Source organism: Lissotriton helveticus, chromosome 5_1, assembly GCF_964261635.1.
Source record: "Lissotriton helveticus chromosome 5_1, aLisHel1.1, whole genome shotgun sequence".
In the NCBI taxonomy this organism is placed as follows: Eukaryota; Metazoa; Chordata; class Amphibia; order Caudata; family Salamandridae; genus Lissotriton; species Lissotriton helveticus.
Genome location: NC_136065.1, coordinates 717,375,381 through 717,399,179, shown reverse-complemented (window position 1 = coordinate 717,399,179; position 23,799 = coordinate 717,375,381). Strand labels below are relative to the sequence as shown.

The 23,799-nt window shown below is 43.3% G+C and overlaps 1 protein-coding gene across 8 annotated transcripts in view; it reads right to left on the bottom strand.

Annotated features, from left to right (window-relative positions):
* Positions 1-23,308, bottom strand: part of PPP3CB (protein phosphatase 3 catalytic subunit beta) — a 693,000-nt gene extending 669,692 nt beyond the window's left edge. For 4 of the 8 annotated variants that reach the window (XM_078643127.1, XM_078643130.1, XM_078643133.1 and 1 more), the window contains exon 1: positions 23,052-23,246. In XM_078643127.1, the coding sequence (XP_078499253.1) occupies positions 23,052-23,100 (49 nt within the window). In that variant the 5' untranslated portion in view covers positions 23,101-23,246. Of the gene's footprint in view, positions 1-23,051 lie in introns of all 8 variants that reach the window. The other 4 variants (XM_078643132.1, XM_078643134.1, XM_078643135.1 and 1 more) reach the window with 4 other exon arrangements.
* Positions 23,309-23,799: the final 491 nt, after the last annotated feature.

Sequence of the window (23,799 nt, the reverse complement as noted above, 5' to 3'; positions counted from 1 at the left end):
GCAAGCTCAGGATGCTGTTGGAGTGACGAGAGAAGCTGAAGAAGAATCAAATGCAGAACCACTTTATTTTATATGAATTTGCTTAGAAGATCGCGGAACAATCTCAAGGAGGAAGAGAGTGTCAGAGAGGGGTGCTACGCAAGCGTCGATGGTAGAGAGGTCATCTATCATGTCCTGAAGCCTTTGTCACCTGATCTTTCTCAGGGGACCATTCCCAACTCCTTGGCCAGGAAGCTGATTTTCACACCATTCTTGGTAAATATATTTTCCGTATTGATGCAGATGTGCTTTTGTCTCTTTCCTCTCCTTTCTGAGCAACGTCATTGTAGAGATAAGAAATTGTTTGACTGATTGATTAACTGGATCTTCATTCCTATGGGCAACGGTGGCTTTACTGTACTTTGTAAGTGGTTCACATGAAAATAATTTAGATAAAGATTCAAAATATTTCCCGAGTCTGTGGTTATTTCATCAAATGTAAGTAGATTATATTTATGTCATTTCACCATCAACTAGTTCAACTAATTTGGTCCATTGACCAGAGGAAAGAACTTTTTGATCAGTGAACGATTAGTTGAGAATAAGGCAAGACTAATCTAGAATGATAAAAAGTATAAACAATTGACCCTACCGGTTTATTACCAGGTAGAGTTAATGTGTGTTTATTGGGCCCAGGTGAGTGTTTGGCAATTGAGGACCTGTTGCTGGTAACCCGCTGGATCTGTTTTCAGGTAGCTGAACTATGGTTATTATTGACTAGTTTGGTGATAAGTATTGATTTTGTTTATTGATTATATGTTCTTAACATGAAAAGTTAGTGTCTTGTTTTATGTTGTCTGGAAAATTCCCAGGGAATGAACAGCGGGTGGTAAATGGAAGCCACACTGCAGTGAGGTTACTCGTCTGTTGGAATAGCATTGAGAAGCTACGCAGGGCTGGCAGTGCTTAATTAGGGACTATTTTGTATAAAAGTTGGGAGTGAGTGAAAGCAAAAGGGGTTCGCTGATGAAACTTTGGTCTTATATCACCTAGAAAGGGTAACACTGAAGGAGTAACAGGTTCTCTTGAGCTTGAATGAAGGGTAAACGGAAGGTTGTACTCGCAGCGTGTGAAGTGTAAGCGGAAGGTTTTACTCGCAGTGAAAATAAGTAATCTATCCTTTGGTTTTAGTGGAACAGGCAGAGTAGCGAATGTTTTTATGTTGTTATTAATGAAGAAATTATGCAAAACATTAAGAAATACGTTTTTGTATTACCTTGTAAAGGGAAGGTCAGTTGCTGGAGTTGGGTTGACATCACTGAGTGCCGCGCTGGGATTGGTTGAAACAGCGGGTGTGTGACTGACGCGAATTGTAAAGGAGGTGTCAGTAGTAACGAGCAGAACTGACAACATCAGAAAGGCCATGCTGGCATTGGTCAGTGTACGAGCGTGAGTCACAATTCGATTGGAAGACTGAATAAAAGCTGGTTTTGGATTGGTAGATGAAAATTTGTATGCATAAATCTCATCTGCTTTTTAAAAGTCGCCTTGTTTGTAGATCATTGTATATATATTGAGTGTCCAGTATGTATGGAAAAAGGAGGAAAATGTCATTTATAAAGAAAATTAAGATTTTCTTTAAGAAGGATAGCCTGTTTTGACAAGAGAAGGAATTCCTATTCGCCTCCTAAAAAGCCTGCTTCATTTATGATGATGGAGAGAGGTTATCATACTTGTGTGTGGATGGAGAATTGGATGGAATACACAAAGGATGAGGGTGTTTTAGCTTTCCCAGAGCATGGTACTTTTAATGGAAGAATTTTACAGAACTTGAGGATGCGATGTATGAATTAGAACTAAGACCTAGATTAACTAAGTATAAGGCGTTAGAAGAATGGGAAACTGAGTCGTTTGAAAGTGAAAAGTGTAGAAGAGGAAGATTTACAGGATTTTATTCAAGACATACGAATGGATCACGTGAAGATCAGATGAAACACTGGAGAAGAGCAATGGTGTCAGAAGGTTTATACCCAGCATTAGTGGCTGAAGAACAGACAGGGAGTAAGTGTAAATAAAAACTGAAACACTTGAACCCACTAGGATATGGTGAATCAGAAGATGAATTACTAGAAGATATTTTAACTAAACCGTACCAAGAAGGACTAAACAGAACACCCCAAGTGCACCGGTGTTAGGAACACCCCTAGTTCCACAAATTGTACATGATTCAAATGTTAATAGAGTACTTCATGATAGGGAAAAGGAAGCATCGAATAAAAACAGAGAAGAATTAATACAGAAGATATGTCAATTCAATTTGAACCCTGAAGCCTTGACAATACCAGTAACCATAGGTCCAGTTGTCCCATTATATGGAGACAAAGTCAATTGCTTGAAACTAACTGTTGTAACAACTCCTTTAAGTAACCCCAGAAAAACAACTATGATAATAGAGGATCAAGCTAGTGAGTGTGATTCAGTAATTTCATTAATGGATTTACCGATAAGAAACTCAGGGCCAGATGTAGGTAGCCAAATACCGGTCGGTAACGGCCGAATTCGGCCGTTACCGACCGGTATTTGGCTATTGAGATGTAGGGGAACGGAAACAGGGCAAATCGGTAATTTTACCGATTCGGTAAATATACTGGTCGGTAAATTTACCGACCGGTATATTTACTGAATCGGTAAAATTGATATGTAGGTGGGACTCTTCTGAGTCCCACAAGGCCTACAAAATCGGTATTTTACCATCAAAATCAATTTGATGGTAAAATACCGATTCAGGTGTGCATGCACATGTGTGCATGCACACCTGTGCCATATGACAGGCAGACCTGCCCTTAGGGCAGGTATGCCTGCCACATGGCCCCGAACCTTTTTTGGGGGTGCTAGAGGGTGTCAAAGTGACACCCCCTGCACCCATGTCAAAATCGGTATTTACCGAATCGGTAAATACCGACCGGTAATGCCCCATTCATTCCTATGGGCTTCAAAGCCCATAGGAATGAATGGAGCATTACCGGTCGGTATTTACCGATTCGGTAAATACAGATATTTACCGAATCGGTAAAAAACACATCTGGATGGACCTACATGTCCACCCTTCATATTTACCGATTCTTAATTACCGAATCGGTAAAATTCGGTAATTAAGAATCGGTAAATATTTTTTACCTACATCTGGCCCTCAGTAAGCGAAACCCCAAAAAAGAACTACACCTAGCAGTTCAAAAGAAGGAAGATCAGTGGTATCCTCTGGAGCCAAAAGTTCAACAGCAGTAACTCCAGAAGATTTAGAGTACACCCCCTAAAATATTGGATATCTACAAGATGAAAGTAGAATTGGAGGAAATGATAGCTGGAAATGTGGGAATAGAAAGATTGAATACTTACAATGAGGAAGAGTTGTTGTTCATGTGTAGGAGTATACCTAGAAATGCAAGATTATTTCACGAGAAATTGACAGAACTTGCCTCAGAAACGGGAATTGAGATAGGGAGATCAAAGGTACTATAGTAACTATATAGAGTGGATTTTACTGATAAAGATTTAGAAAACATGAATGTATCTGGAAAGAAGTTGCAGGTAAAGGAATTGTTAAATATCTTGCAAAAGCGGGGAGACAGAGACAGGTGGAGACCGAGGTGGACAAGGAAGAAGGAGAAAGCACAGGCAAAGGAAGCATCTACAGCATATATGTTGATGGAGTCAGGAAAAGTAGAAAGATTCTGTCCTATGAGAGAGGTGCCTTTTGGTGGATATGTTCATGGTCCATGGAGTCAACAGGATATTTTGTCATTTACAAATGATTTTCCTAAACTAACATAGAAGCTAGTGGGATGGTACAAACAGGTTGAGAAGTTTGTGAAAGTTTCGAAGGTTTTGTTGAAAGACTTGGATGGTTTGTTTGATATAGTGGTACCTGCTGAGTTATGGACAGAATGTAAGATCACAATTGATTGGCCTAGCGAAGAGGACCCAAGAGATGCAAAAACAGGAGCACCTTCAGATGATGTGATGAAGAAATATCACTAAGTAATTACATTTTTAAAAGGGAAAATTCCTCCAAAAGAAACAGATCGGGTAAACATAGATAGAACGACCCAAGAATCGAATGAGTCTGTTCATGCATATTATGAACGATTGCTACAAGTATTCAAACAATATTGTGGGTTTGAGAACATTGGAGATAAGGATATGGGTCATTTTGTGTATCGATTTGTGTATAGTTTGAAACCAGAAATTAGTTAGATGGTTCAGCAGCACATGTGCTGGAAAAGCAAGATTATAGATGAGATTCTGAAGTATGCAAAGTCCTGTGGGGATGACATTGAGGCAAGGCATAAGAAGCTGGGCGCAAGTGAAACTAGCAGAACAACAGGAACCTAAATTAAATAGTTGGACTGATGGTCAGATGAAAAAACAGAATCAGAGTGATAATGTGGCGAGTATTGGTAAAACAAAAGGATGAATGAGTGGAAAGGATGCAAAGAAGAAATTTCCTTGTAATGGATGCGGAAAGCTTGGACATTGGAAAAACGAGTGTAAAGATATTCAGAATAATAATGGCCCAACCCAAAATTTTAATCCGCAAACGCAGAATGAGGTGCTTATGAGTCAGCCGCAGCAGGTAATTAATCAGCAGTGTCAGGTGCCACCTGCCCCCACACCAAATTTTGTGAACCAGCAAAAGTACAGTGCAGACACCAGATTTCAAGGAGGAAGTGGCAAGAAAAATTCTGTGATTTCACAATATCTTTTGTTGAACAACCCTGTTAGCGAGAATGAACAATGACAGTGCCTGAGGGGGGTGGTAGAGGAATGCGTACTTGGTACATCCTTGCCTGTAGATCAGTCAGGTCCATTTATTGTTTGGAAAGTGGAAGGCAATGATATCACTTTCCTGCTGGATACTGGTGCTACCCGTACTACTGTGAGAACAGCAGACATCCCAAATCTACCCCTCTCGGGAGAATCTATCCAAGTGGTTGGAGTTTTCAACGAGCACAATAGAACCCCAGTCACTTTAAAGATATGCACAGATTTGTAGTCTGTGATTCCAGTCCGGTAAATTTACTAGGAAGAGATCTATTGTGCAAAATGAACTGCACAATTTATTGCACACCGGATGGTGTTGCTCTACAGACCCCTGATGAAGATATGATATACAAAATAATGTTAGCTAAACAAGGCACAGAAGTAGGTGAAATGTATTCTTTGATGACAAAAGATGATTTACCAGAAGAACTTAAAAATCAAGAAGTATGGGATTTCACCGGAAAAGAGATAGGCCTAATGGCAAACGTAGACCCAGTGAAAGTAACAGTGAAAGAAGGTGCAGTTTACCCAAACACAAGACAATACAAAATGAGCCTGGAAGTAAAAGCAGGAGTGGCTCCAGAAAGTGACTGTATGATTAAGCAGGGCATTTTAAAAGAAATAATGAGTAGTCCTTGTAATTCGCCTACAATAGGACTTAAAAAGCCCAGTGGAAAGTACAGAATAGTACAGGACTTGAGGAAAATTAATAAAATCATTGTGCCTTGTTGTCCTGTGATGCCAAATCCAGCAGTGATTCTCGATCTGGTTTACAGTAATTGATCTGTGCCAAGCCTTTTTCTCAATACCTTTACATCCAGATAGCTAGTATCTTTTCTCGTTTAAGTTTGAAGATCTTATCTTGGCATGGAACCGCGTTCCTCAAGGATATACAGAAAGTCCCTCAATTTTTAATCAAATATTGAAAAGGTATTTAGAAAAGGTTGGTCATGCCCACAGATTCAGTTTTTGTGCAGTATATTGATGACTTTCTCGTAGCATCAAAATCCAGAGAAGACTCTGTTACCGATTCCATTGCACTACTAAATCATTTGGCTGAAGGACACAAAGTATCCCCAGAAAAATCGCAATTTTGCAGAGCAGGAGCCACATACTTGGGTCACCAAATAGAAAGAGGAGAAAGAAAAGTGACCACTGAGAGAATCAAAATAATTAGGCAAATGCAATTAACACAAAGAGAGATCAGAATGTTTATCGGAGTGGTGGGGTATTGTCAACGGCGGATTGTAGGTTTTTCCCTATTACCTAAACCATTAATTCAGATAACATAAAAAAAAGAGTTAAAGATCCAGTAGTTTGGGGTGATGAAAGGGTGGAAGTATTTATAAAATTGCAAAATGGTCTATGTGAAGCCCCAGCATTAGGTATGCTTGATTATTCAAAAGAATTTGCACTGTTCTGTTGTGAGAGGGAAGGTTGTGCACTTTCAGTCCTGACCCAAAGACATGGATTGAGCAGACGTCCAGTTGCATATTTTTCTGCTACTTTAAATACTGTGGCTTCAGAATTGCCTGGCTGCTTAAAAACAGTAGCTGCTACTTATATAAGCCTAGAACAAAGTGAGTCAATAGTGATGGGACATCCAGTAAAAGTTTATGTTCCACACTCAGTCGAGATTCTATTAACAAGAACTTGAACACAATATCTTACTCCTAATCAGATGACTAAATATGAAAGAATAATTTGGGAGCAGAAAATGCGACAGTGATCAGAAGTACCATGGTAAACCCAGCAACTCTATTGCCAGATTCATGTAGTGAGGAAGTGAAAGATGAGGCTGAACATGATTGTTTGAATGTAACAGAATTATGCACCGCTGGACATATAGGAAGAGCCTTTACAAGAGCCAGACCATGAACTATTTGTTGATAGTTCCTGCTTAAGACTTGAAAATGGAAGACTAAATGCACTTATGCTGTTTGCAAAATTACTGGAATCATTGAAGCATACTGTTTACCAGGAGTCAAGTCTGCACAAGTAGCCGATTTGATAGCTTTAATTAAAGCATGCAAAATTGGAAAGAATTGTAAAGTATCCATATTCACTGAGAGTCAATAGGATTACGGGGTTGAGCACGACTTTGGCCAACTATGGATGCAGAGGGGATTTCTGACTTCCTCAGGATCACCTATTAGAAACGGGAAATTTGTGAAAGGATTATTGGAAGCAATACAATTGCCACAATAAATAGCTGTGATCAAGTGTGCAGCTCACCAGTCAGGAAATGACTATGTGGTGGCTGGTAATCGATATGCTGACCAGGTGGCTCAATACTGTGCCAGAAATAACATGTCTTTGAATAAGAAAATGGAATTATGTAGAATCAGCTGCCTACTTATGCTATACTCAGTTTTTGAAACATGGGATGAGGTGAGACAGTTACAGGATGAGGTAGAGGACAGTGAAAGGGAAAAATGGATGAAGGCAGGTTGTGTCAAGAGGGCAGAAGACGATGTGTGGGTGTTTCCTGATGGAAGACCAGTCATGCCAGATTGTTTACTTTCTCAATTTGCAAGAATGTACCATGGAGAGACACATGTAGGCAGGGATGCCATGATCAGACTATTTAGACAAAATTGGTATAACCCAAGGTTCAGGGTAGTCGCAGAGAGCCTCTGCCAGAGATGTTCAACATGTCAACAGATAAACCCAGCAAAACCAAAGGTGATGGACGGAGCGTTGACAATACAAGCACTCACCCCCAGTCACCACCCCCTTTTGTACCACTTTGTTCGCCATAAGTTGGCAGGGTATGCTCAGACGTGAGTCCCTTGCTCACTTTGCCACTGGATTCAAGCAAGCCGGGCTGAAGGCGGCTGAAATGCCAGAAATCGGTCCTCGGAAGCTTGTTTCCGGTCCAGGGAAGGCATGGCTTGGCAGTTCGGGCTGGACTGTTCCCATGAGGCACAGGGTCAGACTGATTTGCATATGGCCATGTCTGAACTGGGGTGGCAGAGTGGGCTAAAGAACGGTGATGGTTTAAACCAGATCTTTTGACTGGGTGTGAGTGTTTGATTGGTTCAGATGCTCCGTCCATCACCACCCCCTTTTGTACCAACAGATAAACCCAGGCAGAAAGACAGTGGTCAGTTGGGGAAAGATTGGAAAGGCAGAAGGACCACTTATCAGATTACAACTTGATTGTATGAGTTACCACCATGTAGGGGAATGAAATATGTTCTTCATGTTTTATGCTAGACAATTCATTGTTAAAAATACCAGCAACTAGCCAATCATCCCACTCACACGCTAAATTCTCATGGCTAGGTAAGGGACACCTGCTGAGAAAATCTGCGACTCTGTTTCTAATTCCTGGTAAATAAACTATGTCGTATACAAAGTCAAGTAACTGTACTGAGAACCGAGAAATCCTGGGTGAAACATTATTCAAACCATGGGATGTTAATACTTTAGTGAGTGGTTTATGGTCTGTCCTCAAGGTTACTCTCGTCACCAATATAAACTGCCTAAAATGTTTCAGGCCCCACACACACCCAAGGGCCTCTCTTTCAATCACTGAATATTTCTCTTCACTTGGCGTAAGAGATCTAGATGCACAAGCGATCACACATTCAATATCATTGTTCTGTAGCTGGGTTAGGACTGCCCCCAAACCTTTTCCACTGGCATCCGTGGTTATGAAGCTTTTTAACTTAGGATCAAAACATTGTTAATGTCATCCATATATACTTGACACTCATTAGACCAGTCAAATACAGAACCCTTTTTCAGTAATTGTCTGATGCAAAACATTTTGCTCGCAAAATTGTATACAAATTTCGAATAAAATTCAGCCATTCCTAAAAAAGATCTGACTTCATCCTTATTCTGTGGTGGGGGAGCATTCTTGATGGCATCTACAAGGTCTGTTTTTGGGCGTATTCCGTGGGCACTAATCTCATGACCTAAAAAGGTGACATTTCTCTTAGCAATTTGACATTTGGATTTCTCAGCTGTCAAACCCTTATTATTTAACACTCTACTCCTCCCCCTAAACCAGTTGGGACCGGTTTCCCAGGGAACCTTCTGGAAGCTTCTAGCCCTTTCTGGTAGGTGGGGTGAGGGGCGTATATATAGAGGAGCTGAGGCTCCCTGCCATGTGCTGTGGTGGACTTTGATCGAGGGGGGACAGCCTGCCAGGAGGTACCGCCGCACAGGCTTGCGTGCTGGCCCCTGTGCCCATCTGTACCCCTCTGCTGTCCGCAGGGCTAGTGAACGACTCTGCTGGAGTGGAGACTGCTGCGCTAGCAGGATTGTGACCGTAATGGAGGATGACTGTTCCTAGGAACTGCTGCTTTAGGTCTGGTGAGCTGCCCTACAGCCTGCTGATCTCACCCTGCATGAACGGTCTCCTGGCCCCTAGCGCCCCGTGAGCGCTACATGTAAAGGGCCAGGAGAAGAGGAGCGCTGCAACTTTATTTTTGTGGGACTTAGCGCTACAACCTTATTCCTGCACAAGGAGAGCGCTTTCTGTGTACTGCCTGGGAGAAGAAAGCATTTATTCCATACCGTGCTGTGTTGCTGAGTGAATCCCCGGTGTGTGAGATTTCCCCCCTGCGCGCTCCTGTTGCAGGTGCCCACCCCGAGTTATGGCCGTGACTCGGTAATTAAACCAGTGGGAGCCCACACCGTGGTTTTTATGACAATTCAGCCGGTGCCTACCCCGCAACCAGAGGCCTGCTTGGACCAGCGGGAGTCCACCCGCGGTCCTGATGCCAATTCAGCGGGTGTCTACCCCGCACTGTGGAATCGCAGCAAATCACTGCCGTGGCTATGCCATGTAGAGACAGCGTGGGGCCTGCACCAGCGTCCGGAGCCGTGCAGGATCCTCATTGAAATCCCGGTGAAGCCAATAGAGGTGCGTCGTGGTGGGCAGGGCCGACGGAGACTTCGCTCCATGCCCCGGAAGTGCAGCGGTGTCAGCGGGCTCCCACGGTGGAGAGGGGTGCCCCGTGTCTGCTAAGGAGCCAGGCGGTAGCCTACCCCGTACTGGCCAACGTCCCCACGTCGACGGAGACTTGGCTCCGTAAAAGGTGGGGGGCTCTCCGTGAGCGGAGGAGAGCCCAGAGTGAAGCCGGAGCCCCGCCAGCTCCATGTCAAAGTCCCGGGCTCTATGCAAGGGACCCGGGTGAAGAACGGAGTTGCTGCCTGGGGCCCGCGGGAAGAAGCAGCGCGACGCCTGCAGGGCTCCGTGTAGTGAGAGAGCCCTGCGGCCATCGAATGAGTGGGAGCAGTGTATGCTCCAGTCCAGCTGCCCCACCGCCTGCCAGGAGGGCGCGAAGGCCACAAGAGGAGCCCGGTGAGTGGGCTCAGTCATCCCGTGGTTGGGGAGTGTGCCGGGGCACATTGCCGGTGCCAGTATTCTTTTGGGTCACTGGTTGATTTTAGGAGTCCCAGAAGAGGGGCTTCCCCGGTCCCAGTATTGGACTGACTGTGCTTTGCACAACTGCTCCACCGGACAGTTGTAACGATTGGGCAAGGTTGAGTAAGTAGCCCCGAAGTGGGGCCCTCATCTGTGCCATTTGCCAGTGCTTGTTTCTGGACACAGCTGCACCGCAGAAGCGGGCAGCTGCAACATTGGACACTCTCCCCTCTTCTGGGGCCTGCACTTTTGTTTCCCCTCCTCATTTAATATTGATTGTCTGCACAACTACAGTTACACCGAGTCAGACAACTGGAATAAAAAGTCTTTGGATAAAATTGTGTTTGGCAGACCGCTTTTGTGGTATTCGGCTAGAAGAATTGGAATTCAGCTGAATATAAATCATTGAATTTGCTTTTGGAATCTTTTCCTATCTTCCTCCTCCTTCACGTGAGCACTTACTTTTGCACTTTCTTCGCTGCACCTGGCAGCTTCTTCCTCAGTTTCTAATGTTTTTATATATAATGTAAATAAATTGTGTAAATTGAACGGACTAAGATTAATTTCTCTCCTTTTTTAATGCAAATATTTTGGGTACTGAATAATTGTATATGCATTTGGCTATTGTGTGTTTTTGTCTCCCCTCTTTTCTTTACAGGATTCATCCCTATAACTAAAATCAACAGTAATTCATTTATTGACTGTGACCAAGTTATGCCTAGGGCCACTTTGTTTGTCTATACCAATGTTCTGAGAAGGGCAGCTTTGCATGCATAATGTCATTTAGGCTGATCATGCGTTTCCCCTAAGGCCTACACTCATGGTGGCGAGGTATAATGGGTTTCTAGGCCTGAAGTCCATGGCTAACGTAGTTATGCTAATCTGGTTTATGCCCCTAATTGTTCCCAAGGAGTTCCCTGCCTACTGAGGCCTTGGTGCTCATGTGGTTGTGCCAACTCCTAATGTTTTCATTCAAATGTGATGTATGCTCCTATTGGGGTTACGAGGGTGCCCTGCTAATGTTGTGAAGTAATGTACTTATGCTAATACTATGCATAATGTGTCTTCTACCTGGAGTTAGGCCCACGTGTTGAGGGTCTATGTTTATGCCTATTTTTATGCATAGTGTGATGTCTCAGTCTATGCCTAATGTTGCATTTATGTTTATGGCTATGCCTAACCTGATGTTTTCCTTCCAGGCCTACGGCAAAGGTGATTTATGCCGGAGTCTATAGTTAAAATGCTTTATGTTCCTGCCTGATTACGTTTTCAGGACCTATGCTAATGATGATGCCTTATGTTTAGGCCTGATACTCATAGCAATGTTGCCCAGTACCTGGACTTGCCAGTAGGAACTGGATGTTACACATTTATTGAACAACTTACATTTATTCTGTATGCCTTGTAATGGTTCCGGCAGCGGCCCGATTGGCCCAACCCTGTAAATATTCTCCCTGTAGGTTGCTGCCTGGTTACAGTTGGCACAGTAGTGTATGTGCCTGTGATTACGACCCAAAGGAGTTCTTAATACAAAAAGCTATTTTTACGCAACCTGGTCTGAAGTCTCTTTTGTAATGTGCCTAGTGTGTCGCCTGTGAGTGTGTGCTGCGCAAATGCTTTCCACAATGATCCGGAGTTTGGCCTACCCACTCCGCACCACGCTACCCCGTTTCTAACAGCTGGGAAGGCACATGCTGCAATGTCCCTAGACTTTGTAAAAACAGTGCCTCCATAGATTAAAGACAGACTACAATAACGTATTTATTGGTTCCAGTGATTGTGTACATAACTTCCTAATTTTGGGAGGTTGGGGACTAAAAAGGGGAACGGATCCAGTATTTCCTGGAGTTTACTACGTGTGTGGAACAAAGCTTATTATAAGGTGCCTGCACGGTGGTATGGGAGCTGCTACTTCGGAATTGTATTTCAGAAGATATATAATGTAAATAGAATCACTGGAAGCAATGAAAACACCAATGAACTTGATACCTTCAGTGGGGGTCATTCCAAATTCACATAGAATCTGTCAGTTATCAACAGTAGTTGATCGTCTTTCGACAGATGCCGCTGGAGGTTTCTTGATGATTAATACAGAAATGGTAGCAATCAGATCTATGGTTTTACAAAATCGTCTTGCGCTTGATATCTTATTGGCGAAGGAATGTTGAAAGTGCAACATTGTTGCACTTACATACCAGATAAAAATAAAGAAATTAGAGGATATGTTAAGAATATTACGAAACTTCATGAAAAATTGAAACCCCTGAAGGTTGATAATGTATGGGAAACACTAACAAAGAGTATTTCCTCAATAGGGAATTGGTTTACTGATTTTGGAAAAAGTTTCTCAGGTCAAGTAGATCTACCATTAGTTGGAATAACTAAAATAGTCTTAACAATAGTAATATGGTGTAAGTGTTGTACTAATAAACTGAGAAGACGGAGATATAAAATAAATGGAAAAGGGACCAAAATAAAGTATGAAGAAATACAATTAGAAGAAATGAAGGGAAAGTTATATGATCAAATGAAGGATCTAAAGAATAAAGATGAGAATAAGAACGGAAAAGGGAAAGAAAGTGAGATGTGCTAAAGTTGGCATCTGATTGGGATGGGTGATTTTGTGATCGCTCAAAAATGCCATCAGAGAGGGGATTGATGGAGCAAGAACTTGTAGAAAAGAGTCTTGCTCTGCAATAATCCTCTTGTTTAACTTTAAATATTGTATTAACCATGTATTGTATAAATGAATACGCACATTATATATTCAAGAAAGAGAAGCTGCCCATGTGTTTTACTAATAAGTAACTCGAGTGAAATTCTAAAATGACCGCTAAGGGGTAAAACTGTACTGCGCATGTGTCAACTGCATCTAAGCAGTATGACGAGCTGTCGCTTGGAGGGAATTTCTTGCGCTTGCGCAAAGGCTATTAACATGGCTGTCTGAAAGCTCACATGCTCAGCATCTGCTTTGCTGAAACTAAAACATGCTATTTTACTAACACTAGTGCGGGGAAAGCTTAAATAAATGAATAGGATTAGAGTAGAGATAGGTGGTATACAATTAAACCATTTATGTTCGAAATTGACATATGTCGTTTGCCTCTTATTAGTGCGTTTCTTGGGGTTCCAGATGAGTCTACGGTCGGTTTGCCACCAGATTGCTACGCATGCGTGATAGGATGAAGCTGAAAGAAGTGAGGTCACTTTTGAACGCAGCTCAAGGTCGAAACGGATACATAACCTGGGAATAAGCTTGAGAACCTCTAAGATGAATGGGAACAGATGAACTTTATACTTTTGTTTCTAATATGATGTGAATACGGGTGGGAAATAAAGAAATATGAATAAGAAATTAAGGGGTGGGATTTTAAACAATGGATTGAAAGTATAAATGGGGAATTAAGCCTGGTGTGATGATCATCCCCCCCTTGCCGGTCCAATCAGAGTTAGGAGTTTCATAATATTGAAACATTTTTGGGAGGTACATGAATATTGTAGGGTTTAATTGAGGTAGTTCTTAGTTAGTTAGAGAGACGTCGATACTGAATGTTGCAGAGCTCGGGATGCTGTTGGAGTGACGAGAGAAGCTGAAGAAGAATCGAATGCAGAACCACTTTATTTTAAATTAATTTGCTTAGAAGAAGTTCGCAGAACAATCTCGAGGAGGAAGAGAGTGTCAGAGAGGGGTGCTACGCAAGAGCCGGTGGTAGAGAGGTCATCTATCCTGTCCTGAAGCCTTCGTCGCCTGACCGTTCCAAGGGGACCCTTCCCAGCTCCTTGGCCAGGGGGCTCGTTTTCACACCATTCTTGGTAAATATATTTTCCGTATTGATGCAGATGTGCTTTTGTCTCTATCCTCTCCTTTCTGAGCAACGTCAGAGTAGAGATAAGAAATTGTTTGACTGATTGATTAACTGAATCTTCCTTCCTTTGAGCAAAGGTGGCGGCACTGTACTTTGTAAGTGGTTCACATGAAATTAATTTAGATAAAGATTCAAAATATTTCCCAAGTCTGTGGTTATTTCATCAAATGTAAGTAGATAATATTTATGTCATTTCACCATCAACTAATCTGGTCCATTGACCAGAGGAAAGAACTTTTTGATCAGTGAAAGATTAGTTGAGAATAAAACAAGACTAATCTAGAATGATAAACAGTATAAACAATTGACCCCAGAGGTTTATTATCAGGTAGAGTGAATGTGTGTTTATGGGCTCAGGTGAGTATTTGGTAATTGAGTACCTGTTGCTGGTAACCCACTGGATCAATTCCACCTTCTAGGAGGAGCTTCTATTGGAAAGCATGGGGGCCTGGTTTACATCTGAAAAGAACACTCAATCATAATGCCATCTGTCACATTCAATAATTTATTTCCTGCATGCATTCTATACAGAAACCAATCCTTTTTCCTATGTTTTCCCTAGCACTGGCAAAAGCCAGAAGGGCAGGCTTTGTGTGATAAACATCAATTGTTCATGCAATAAGTAAAATCAATGTGTGATTGCCTATGTTTACATGTATGGGCACATTAAAGTCAGACCTATTGGCTTAACCAATTGAAGTTGTGGGAGGGGCTATGTGGTCTGCAAGCAACCCATGAGCAAAGGTTTGTGATTGAGTTTATTGCAAAACTCATGGGCAGAAGGTCCGTTTCCGTTCCTTGACTTCTGTCCAAAGAGCATAGTTCAATGATGAACAAACCGTGAAGGTCTGAGCCTGAAATGAAATCTCAGATCTGCATTGTATTCACAGCATTAAACAATACAAAAATACAAAAGTGCTTATTTGTGGAATGCCCATTAAATGTGGAAGGGTTAGAATACTCATCGAGGAAAGCAACTGCCTGGTGTTGGTGGTAATTAAAAGGATTTCTGCAGCTGTGACAGAAAGGAAGCAGCATTTCAAGAAAGATCAAAGTGGATTCCTCGATGTCAATTGAAATACCTATTTAAAGCAAGTGAAGCAGAATAGACTAAGAAAACTCAATCTGAGCATGACAACAGGTTTGATCAGACTGCATTGGAAAATTATAGTCATGATGTACATTCATGAAACGTGCAGAACTAGCAGCAGACAACCTAGGCAACGTTCTGGTCTAAACAGTTTACACGTGTGCAGGTTGCCTTAACATACCTTTTGTGCGAAAAAGACATTGGATATTCTCGAGAAAACACCTTGACTGAGGGCTTCTGTGCATTGTAATCCAACACCCTGCATTTTGTCTTGGACAGAAAATAAAGTCCTGCACTCCACTGTCAACGGTCTCATCTCTTTTGTCGGTGAAACTAACACCCCCACCTCTCTCATAGGCGTGGTGGGAAGGAGGCACCAAGCTGATACAAGTCAGAGGACCGGTCCAGAGCTTGGAAGTGCATGTACTTCACTTCTCTTCACAGCAGCACGCTGTTAAAAAATATATATTCCCCAGAGTCCAATACTCCACGTTTCTAGGCAACGATGGGATATCTCAACAAACAGCACATCATCACATCTAAGAGGGCAGCCCTGACAGATGGCAGACGCCTCCTCAACACAGAATCTTTAATTTCCTGCGGGACACTTTTGAATTTGTATCGATACTTTATTGTGAAAAATTAAAGTACTGATATAAAATAAAGGCGAAATTGTCCTTGCTTGCCTTTGGACTATACCCTTAAGTTAAATACATTAAATTATTGCCTTGTTTTGGACCAGACTTCAAGATTACACCAGGGATGCATTTTTACCATCCACAGCTCGGTTACATAAATATCACTAAGCAATAAATTGAGGAGGCGGCTCATAACTTTCGTATTAGCAGTGATCTTGGGCTCTGCGCATCTTCTCCAATCACTTCTAGAAGATGGTCAACTATTACAATATTTCTGGTGTTTACCTGGTGTCCAGAAAGAGGTGAGAGTTGCCAATTTGCCCGAGCAGTATTCAAATAGTATAGTGTTTCAAGCAGTTTAACTGATAGGGGGGATACAATGAAATGTTTTTTCTAGTTGCTGGGCTACGAGCCAAACAAAACATAACCTCCGATACTAAGCAGCTGAGTAAATAATTGCTATTAGCCCTGTGCAGCCAAAATAGTATTTAATGTATGGGAGCCTGGAACCCAGGTAGGAAAGCCTGTCTCTAATTTCTGTATTACAGATGAGATATGACACCTATTCACCTGTAATAAAAAAACAATGTAATTGCTTAACTGTAATAAGGTATTACAGTTGAATTCTGACGTCACAATGCCTGCTATCGCGCAAGTAACGAGAGTGAAAAGCATGTCGCGGACCATAATTAATAGAAGAAAACTGAGAATTGGCTTTTCCTTCTTCTGAATTTTTTTCATAAAGAGAAAACATGATCATTAGAAAGACGATATTTATGTTAACATGTCTATGTTTTCTATGATATAGATCGTTATAGGAAACATAGAATATCTGCATGCTTCTACACAATATGTGATACCCCGAAACTGGTCCCAGGCTGCTTGTTTTCCAGTCATGGGGGGAGCTAACCTCACAGTTTGGGCTGGACTGTTCCCATGAGGAGCAGGGTCGACTCATTAGCATATGGCCGGGTCCAAACTGGGGTGAAGTGGCGAGCAAAAGAATGATGAATTTAACCCACATTTTTGCCTAGGGGTGAATGCATGACAATGTTCAGCATTCCATCCATCAATTTTTTTGTGTTGTTATAAGTCGCCCTTCATGGGAAGAGTATGCCCAGACGTGGTTCCTGTGTTCACTATGGGATTCAAGCTATCATGGCTGATGAGGGGTGATACCCCGAAACCAGTCCAAGGATGCTCGTTTTCCAGGCAAGGAAGGACCTGGCCTGGCAATTCCGGCTGGCCTGTTTCAATCAGGAGCAGGGTCAAGACTGGAGTGGCATGGCAAGCAAAGGAACAATGTATTTAACCCAGATCTGTGACTGGGGGGTAAGTGCTTGACAAAGTTCAGCATTACATCCATCAACTATTTGTATTGCTCTATACAATATGTGCACACCATTTTTTACTCCAATTTATATAAAACCGATACTGATATCTTTTAGAAAAAATTACTAACTGCTTTTTTTGCTTTTAATTTCACAGGACAGATGCTAATTTATTCTTCATATCAGCACAAAAAGATATGACACCAAGGCTTTACGTGGTTTTTAGGTCTCGCCTAGGCAGCGCTTGCACTGTCTCTGCAAGACATGCTATATTCAGGATATGGCTTTTAAAAGCTCTGCCCATTTTCAAGGACTTCCCTCGTTACATGTGTTGTTACTCAGAGTTTATGAGCACTATTCCTTTCTTTAAGATGCAGCACAGGAGACAAGTGCTCGTGGTTTACAGAGGTCGGTTTAAACAGGGCTGTAAACCTTGTTCCATTTGCTGTGCATTCCAAGACCGAGGTCTGTTTTTAGGCCTCGCCTAGCGTTGCAGCGCATGTGCTGCTCGCCCTGCGTGACCTCTTGTAATCCAGGAGATATTCGAAGTGGAGTGGAAGCTCCGCCCATGCTTTTTATTGGTGCGCGTCACACTTTATGGTAAACGCTCGCTTTCTATTTGAAGTGAGGCTTGTTTGTTCCCTCCCTGTCTCATTTTCGGCCCGCCCATCTGGACTGGATTGTGCAGTCATGATGTGACATGGTGGGATTGATATGTTGGTTCAGTACTCATTTATACAGACATTGTTTGGGACAATGGCAGCTACGCTGCATTTTCCGGTATGTGACTTCTTACATTTCACGGCGTCGCAGTCGGTTTATTTAATTAGCTCTATGGGACACACGCTCTGTATTTTATTTTTATTTTTTACTTTAACACAGAGCGTGGCGCCCACTTCAGAGACACCGCGCTTGGTTTATTTATTTTTTAAAACTGTAACACTGAGAGCGACGCCCGCTTTTGGGGCACCGCGCTCGTTCATTTTAGAGAGAGAAGGCCCGGCCGACTGGCGTGTCACGAACCACATCCCAACATGGAGGCCTGCCTTTGTTCCCGCTGCTCGTGCAGAAGCCTGCTTCACACTGCTCCGCCCATCTGAACTGTGAATGTTTTCTTTCAGCAGGATGCATGGATCAAGTTTAAAATGTGACAACGAGAAGAGGTAAGACTAACTTATTTTTTTTTTATGTTTATCAGGAGAGAGCACTTGGAACGTCTGTTTCCTGTCTACGTATTTCATATACCCATGTGCCTGCAAAAATCTTTTCAAAGAAGAGGAAAGGCTCGCGATCACCTCCTACCCACTCTGGACAGAGTCTGGGATTGATCGAGTGACCCACAAGGAGACCTAGAACCTGCTACAACCGCTCACAATAAGGTGCTTTCATTCTTCGTTTTTCAAACTGCCCAGGAGACGAGTCTCCGACACCAGTCTGATCCAGGCTCATCTTTGACACATGGTGTGATCCTGAGCATATCTTCCATAGGAGTCACTCAAGCCTTTTGCTAAGCACTTACACCAGAACCACAACATTCATGCTCTGCTCTGACCTTCACGTGGGACAGGAGACGTGCCTGGGGTCCCGGCTACTTCCCGACGCCCAGTGTGATGTTCAGCAGATACCTCACATGAGGCAGTACAGCCTCTCACCAGTGACTCACCCTGAGGTGATGACATTAGTTCTCTCTACTCTTGCTGCCCAGAGGGAGAGGGGCACACCCTGCTCTGGAAAAGTGCAGCGAAGGGGCAAATGTGGCAAGAGCCCCGGTGCAAGAGAGCAATGAACTCCAGACTGCTGTCTGGATACTAAACTGCAGCAGTATAGAGGGGTTTGTGGGATCCGGTGCTGCTGCACCCTTGATAGTTAGGTTCCTGGTAGACTGCCCTACTCTGGATCCCGGAGATTACCGGAAGTACCCCCTCCTCCACACTTCACCCACGTGTAAACCTCTGGCTGAGGGTTCCAGCTGGCGTGACTCCTCCCCCCACCCTCGCTCCACCACTTCAGCATACAGCGCTCTGTAGCCAGGATAACGCCAAGTAAATCCCATCCACCTTCAGTGGGGTGCCCTGTCCCTACCTACACCCCTTTCAATGGCCCGGGGTGTAAAGTCACTGCTGGGTGGGTGGGCAAACCACAGCTCAGGTCTCAGACACCAGGATAAAGGGGGCGGGGCAGCAGGAGCCACCCTGAAGTGGGTGACCTTGCGGGGAAAGAGCTCACGTGCAGCACTCATAATAAGAGATTAAACTGGGGGGTGGTCTCTCATTGGGCCGTGGCCACTGTAATTAAAGGTGTGGTTTAAAACAAAAAATATGTGCTTAGCATAGTATGCCGCCCCACTGGTATTTTGCTCCATTTGTCCATTGATCCAGATATATCACACAAGTAACATCATACCTACAACAAGCCAGGACTATTGGCTTTGTCAATGGTCGTAAGTTGAAAAAGATAAATAAGCAGCAACTATGACTTTGCTGTGGACCTTCTAGCTGAGAAAATCGGTTCGAGCCTCACGCCACAACATCCTGTGATTCAAAAATGAATACCTTGTGTAATGTAACTGGTGCTCATGTAAAGCGCTCTAAGTTTGCGCTATATAAAACTGAAAAATGAGTCTCTTTGAAGTTTTATCAACGGCAGTGACGAGTTGTATTATTGCAGAGTTGAAGTTTTTTTGTTTTCACCCAGAGTGTAACAAGCATTTGCAATACAACGGGTCTTGCATTAGCGAAATTTTTAAGCTATTGGCATTCTAAATGGCAATGCCTTTTATTTATCCGTTTTTAAAACCAACACATAGATAAAAGGTTTGTCATTTACAATGCCAGTAGCTCAAAGTCTCGCAAATGCGAGACCTATTGCATTGCAAATGCTTGTTTTTCCCCCTCCTGCTCAATGCCATTGATGCGTCCCCGTCCTTATGGTAAACTGATTAACATGTCTGCGAAGCCTCGTGCATGTCGTGGCCAATGTTTAAAATATATGTCTCTTTCCTCACTCTCTCTCCGGCAACTTCTTTCTCCATCCCAATCCAGCCAGAAGTCCCTCACATCTGAACGCTCCATTTCTGTCAACAGGGAACCAATTACACTGCTTTATGTTACCGATAATACTGTTTATACACATTTTCACAGTTTTGGTATTTCTCCTTCCGCAGTTGACGTACAATTCTTTAATGAACTTCTGAATCTGATATTTCCTTTCAAGCCAATTGTTTTAACTAACGCCACACAATTCAATCTACGCAATTGTACTCCATACAACTACACTTCACTCTACCCAACCCACCACTCCACTCTATGCAACGCCACTCCAAGCAGTGACACTCAAGGCAACGCCACTCTACGCAGTGCCACACAGTGCCACTCCATGCAACGCCATGCTTCTGCACGCCACTCTACGCAACGCAACTCTGCCTCGCCACTCCACGAAACTCCACTTCACTCCAAGTATCTGTATTCCACTCCACTCTACACAACTGCAATCCATGCCGCACCACTCTAATCTACACAATGCCACACCATGCAACACTGCCCAACTCTAGGCAACCCCACTCCGTTTTATGCAACACCACTCCATGCAACGCCGTTCTGCTAAACTCCACTCCAGGCCACTCTGCTCAACTTCATTTCACTCCACTCAACTCTGCTTCACTCCACTCAACTCTGCTTCACTCCCATCTACTCAACGCCACTCTGCTTTGATCCACTCCACTCAATGCCACTCTGCTTTACTCCATTGCATGTCACTCTGCTTTAACCCACTACAATATGCTTTACTCCACTCAACACCACTCTGCTTTACTCCACTCAACTCAACGCAACTCTGCTTTACTCCAGTCAACACCACCCAGCTGTACTCCACTCCACTCCACACCACTCGTCTGTACTCCATTAAACACCACTCTGCTGTACTCCACTCAATGCCACTCTTCTTTACTCAACTCAATGACACTCTTCTTTACTTACTCAACTCAACGTCCCCTACACTCTACCTTACTCCACTCCACTTTACTCCACTCTGCTCCATTCCACTTTAATCTACTGATGTACTCTACTCTGCTTTACTCCGCTCAACGTCACTCTGTTTTCCTCCACTCTGCTTTACTCCACGCCACTCCGCTCAACGCCACTCAGCTTTACTCCACTCTTCTTTACTCCAGTCCGCTCTACTCCACGCCATTCTGCTTTACTCCACACCACTCTGCTTTACTCCACACCACTCTGCTTTATTCCCCCCACACCTACCTATTTCTTCTTTTTCGTCATCGAAGAGGTAAAGCTATCCACACAGTTCCACACAATTCAACTCCACTCATTTGCAATCCACACCACATAATTCAACACTAAACCACATTATACAACTCAACAACACAATTACACAACACACCATACATCTAATCCATATCACACAAGTCTACATCGTCCTACCAAGTTCAACAGCACACCATATAATTAAACTCCACTACATACCACTCCACAACACAAAATACAATTTCACACAATTAAACTCCATAACACACAATCTCACTCCACATAATTTCAGTGGACCCTCAATACCACATATTTACTGTCCATATAATACCACAGCACACCATGTCACTTAATTCCACTACACAAATCCAATCCACACAATTCAATGCCACAATTACACAATCAACTAATCCAATCCAACACACATAATTCCACTACACGCCACACACATACATTCCATAACACATAGGTAAAAGACTTTGCCATTTACAATGCCAATAGCTCTAACTCAAACAAATACGAGACCGCTTGCTTTTTTCAATGCTTGTTTAGGAAGAGTCAAGGTGTAACCATTTATTATAAGGAATACAAAAAAAAACTGCCGCACATTGAAAGGACAGTGGAAGTCATTTCGGAGTTCCATGATCTTATAAAGGAACACTGCCTTCCATGTTGTTCCTCTATATGGTCACATCATTAATTGGCGTTTTGCAATATCCTTATAATATACGGTGGTGATATTAGATTTTATATAATGCGCTATTAGATGGATGTTGGAAATAGATGTTTTCTTCAGTATTTTCCCAGCCATAAGGCAAATAGTAAATATCTGTTATTTAGTCTGATTAAAGAGCGAAGTACACTATATGTGCTCGCAGTCGGCTAAATAGCCGGCAAGTTAAAAAATAAATAGATAAAATATAGCGTCACTAAACTCTGGGGTGACCACTATATAGTTATAAGGAAACCAAGGTAAGGCGAACAAAATGTATTAGATTTTGGGCTGAAGCCCGACTGTAAACTAGCAGACACTCCACTGCTCCTTTTGTCGATAAGTCACAAACTACTAAATACAAATGGGTCATAAGCATGGTGTCACAAACCATCACGCGCCTCACGCCTCAAAGACATATACACCTTTTGCAAACATGCACACTTTTCAAATAAGTATACTTGTCACATAATGCTTCAGACAGCTATCATAAGCAAAGACGCCTGCACACACACCTGGCGCACATACACGCTCAGTTTCATTTTAGGTGCTAAACGTAATACATATACACTATCTCATGCCTGTAGCAAACGCAATCAAATACTTGCACCTGCCGCATAGTTTTACAACTTGCCCGTCAATAACACATAATAGGGATTCTCTCAATCACATGCACCTGTCTGCCTTACATTTCTCATCAGCATTCGGGCACAGACCCACTTGTCACGCCCAGACGTTTACACAGCCTATTCGGGCGAGCACGCTGTTGGCAGCAGGATAATCGCCAGGACACGCTGTTATTGTTGTTGTTGTCAACTACAGCTGTAGATGGTGATGTAAGGCCGGAGGACACGCTGGGCTGCCACTCCCGAGGTATTCGAGCAGCTTCCGCTTTATACCACCGGGAGGGGTCGCAGCGCACTAAACACGAGTCGCTAGAGGACTGTGGGGGCGGCTAGCACAGACACTCACATTTCACCGCCCGTTCGGTGCTCGACTGTCTCCCTTCCTTGGTGGACATTACTGTGGGCGAGGTGCAGTGGGAGGTGTCAGCAGGGTTGCAGGGACACTCCCCACTCTGAACTGCCGGTCTTCGGCCAGCCCCCCGGGGACTGGTACTTTTAGGACGCAAGGAGCTGGGGGTGCAGGGAAGCTGACAGCAACATGGCGGCTACAGCTGGCTCTCCAGTAAACTGCGCCCAAAGGCAGGGTAAAGGGGAGCAGAGGAGGACGGGCTTCTATACCAGAGAGCACTGCGCGCTCCATTGACAGCTACATGAAATATGATGAGAAAGCGGAGTCAACGGGCCGCCATCTTAAGTGAGGCAACAGACACGACAATTACGTTAGAGAGCCCGTGATCCGAATCGGGATCCGAAGCGAGACAAGATCCTGTAATACAAATGCCAACATCTTGTGTGTGAGGTTAAGTTAATGGGAATGCATGCCGCCATGTTGTCTGAGGCAGAAGCAGAGTGTGGCATTCAAAAAGAGGGTTTAGGGTACTTCCCACTAGAGGAATGACCCAATCAATAGTGCCAACACCACAAGATCACCTGATAACGGGAGCGTGCCCTGGTGCAAGCTGCTCCTAATAGCGTCCTTTTGCAAGTAAATCGCTGACGGTGTGTTTTGTAATATTTGTTGACACACCGTTTGATAGTTTGAGAGCAGTTGTGTAATGTACATGAAATGTTGTACTTAGTCATACATGCCAACA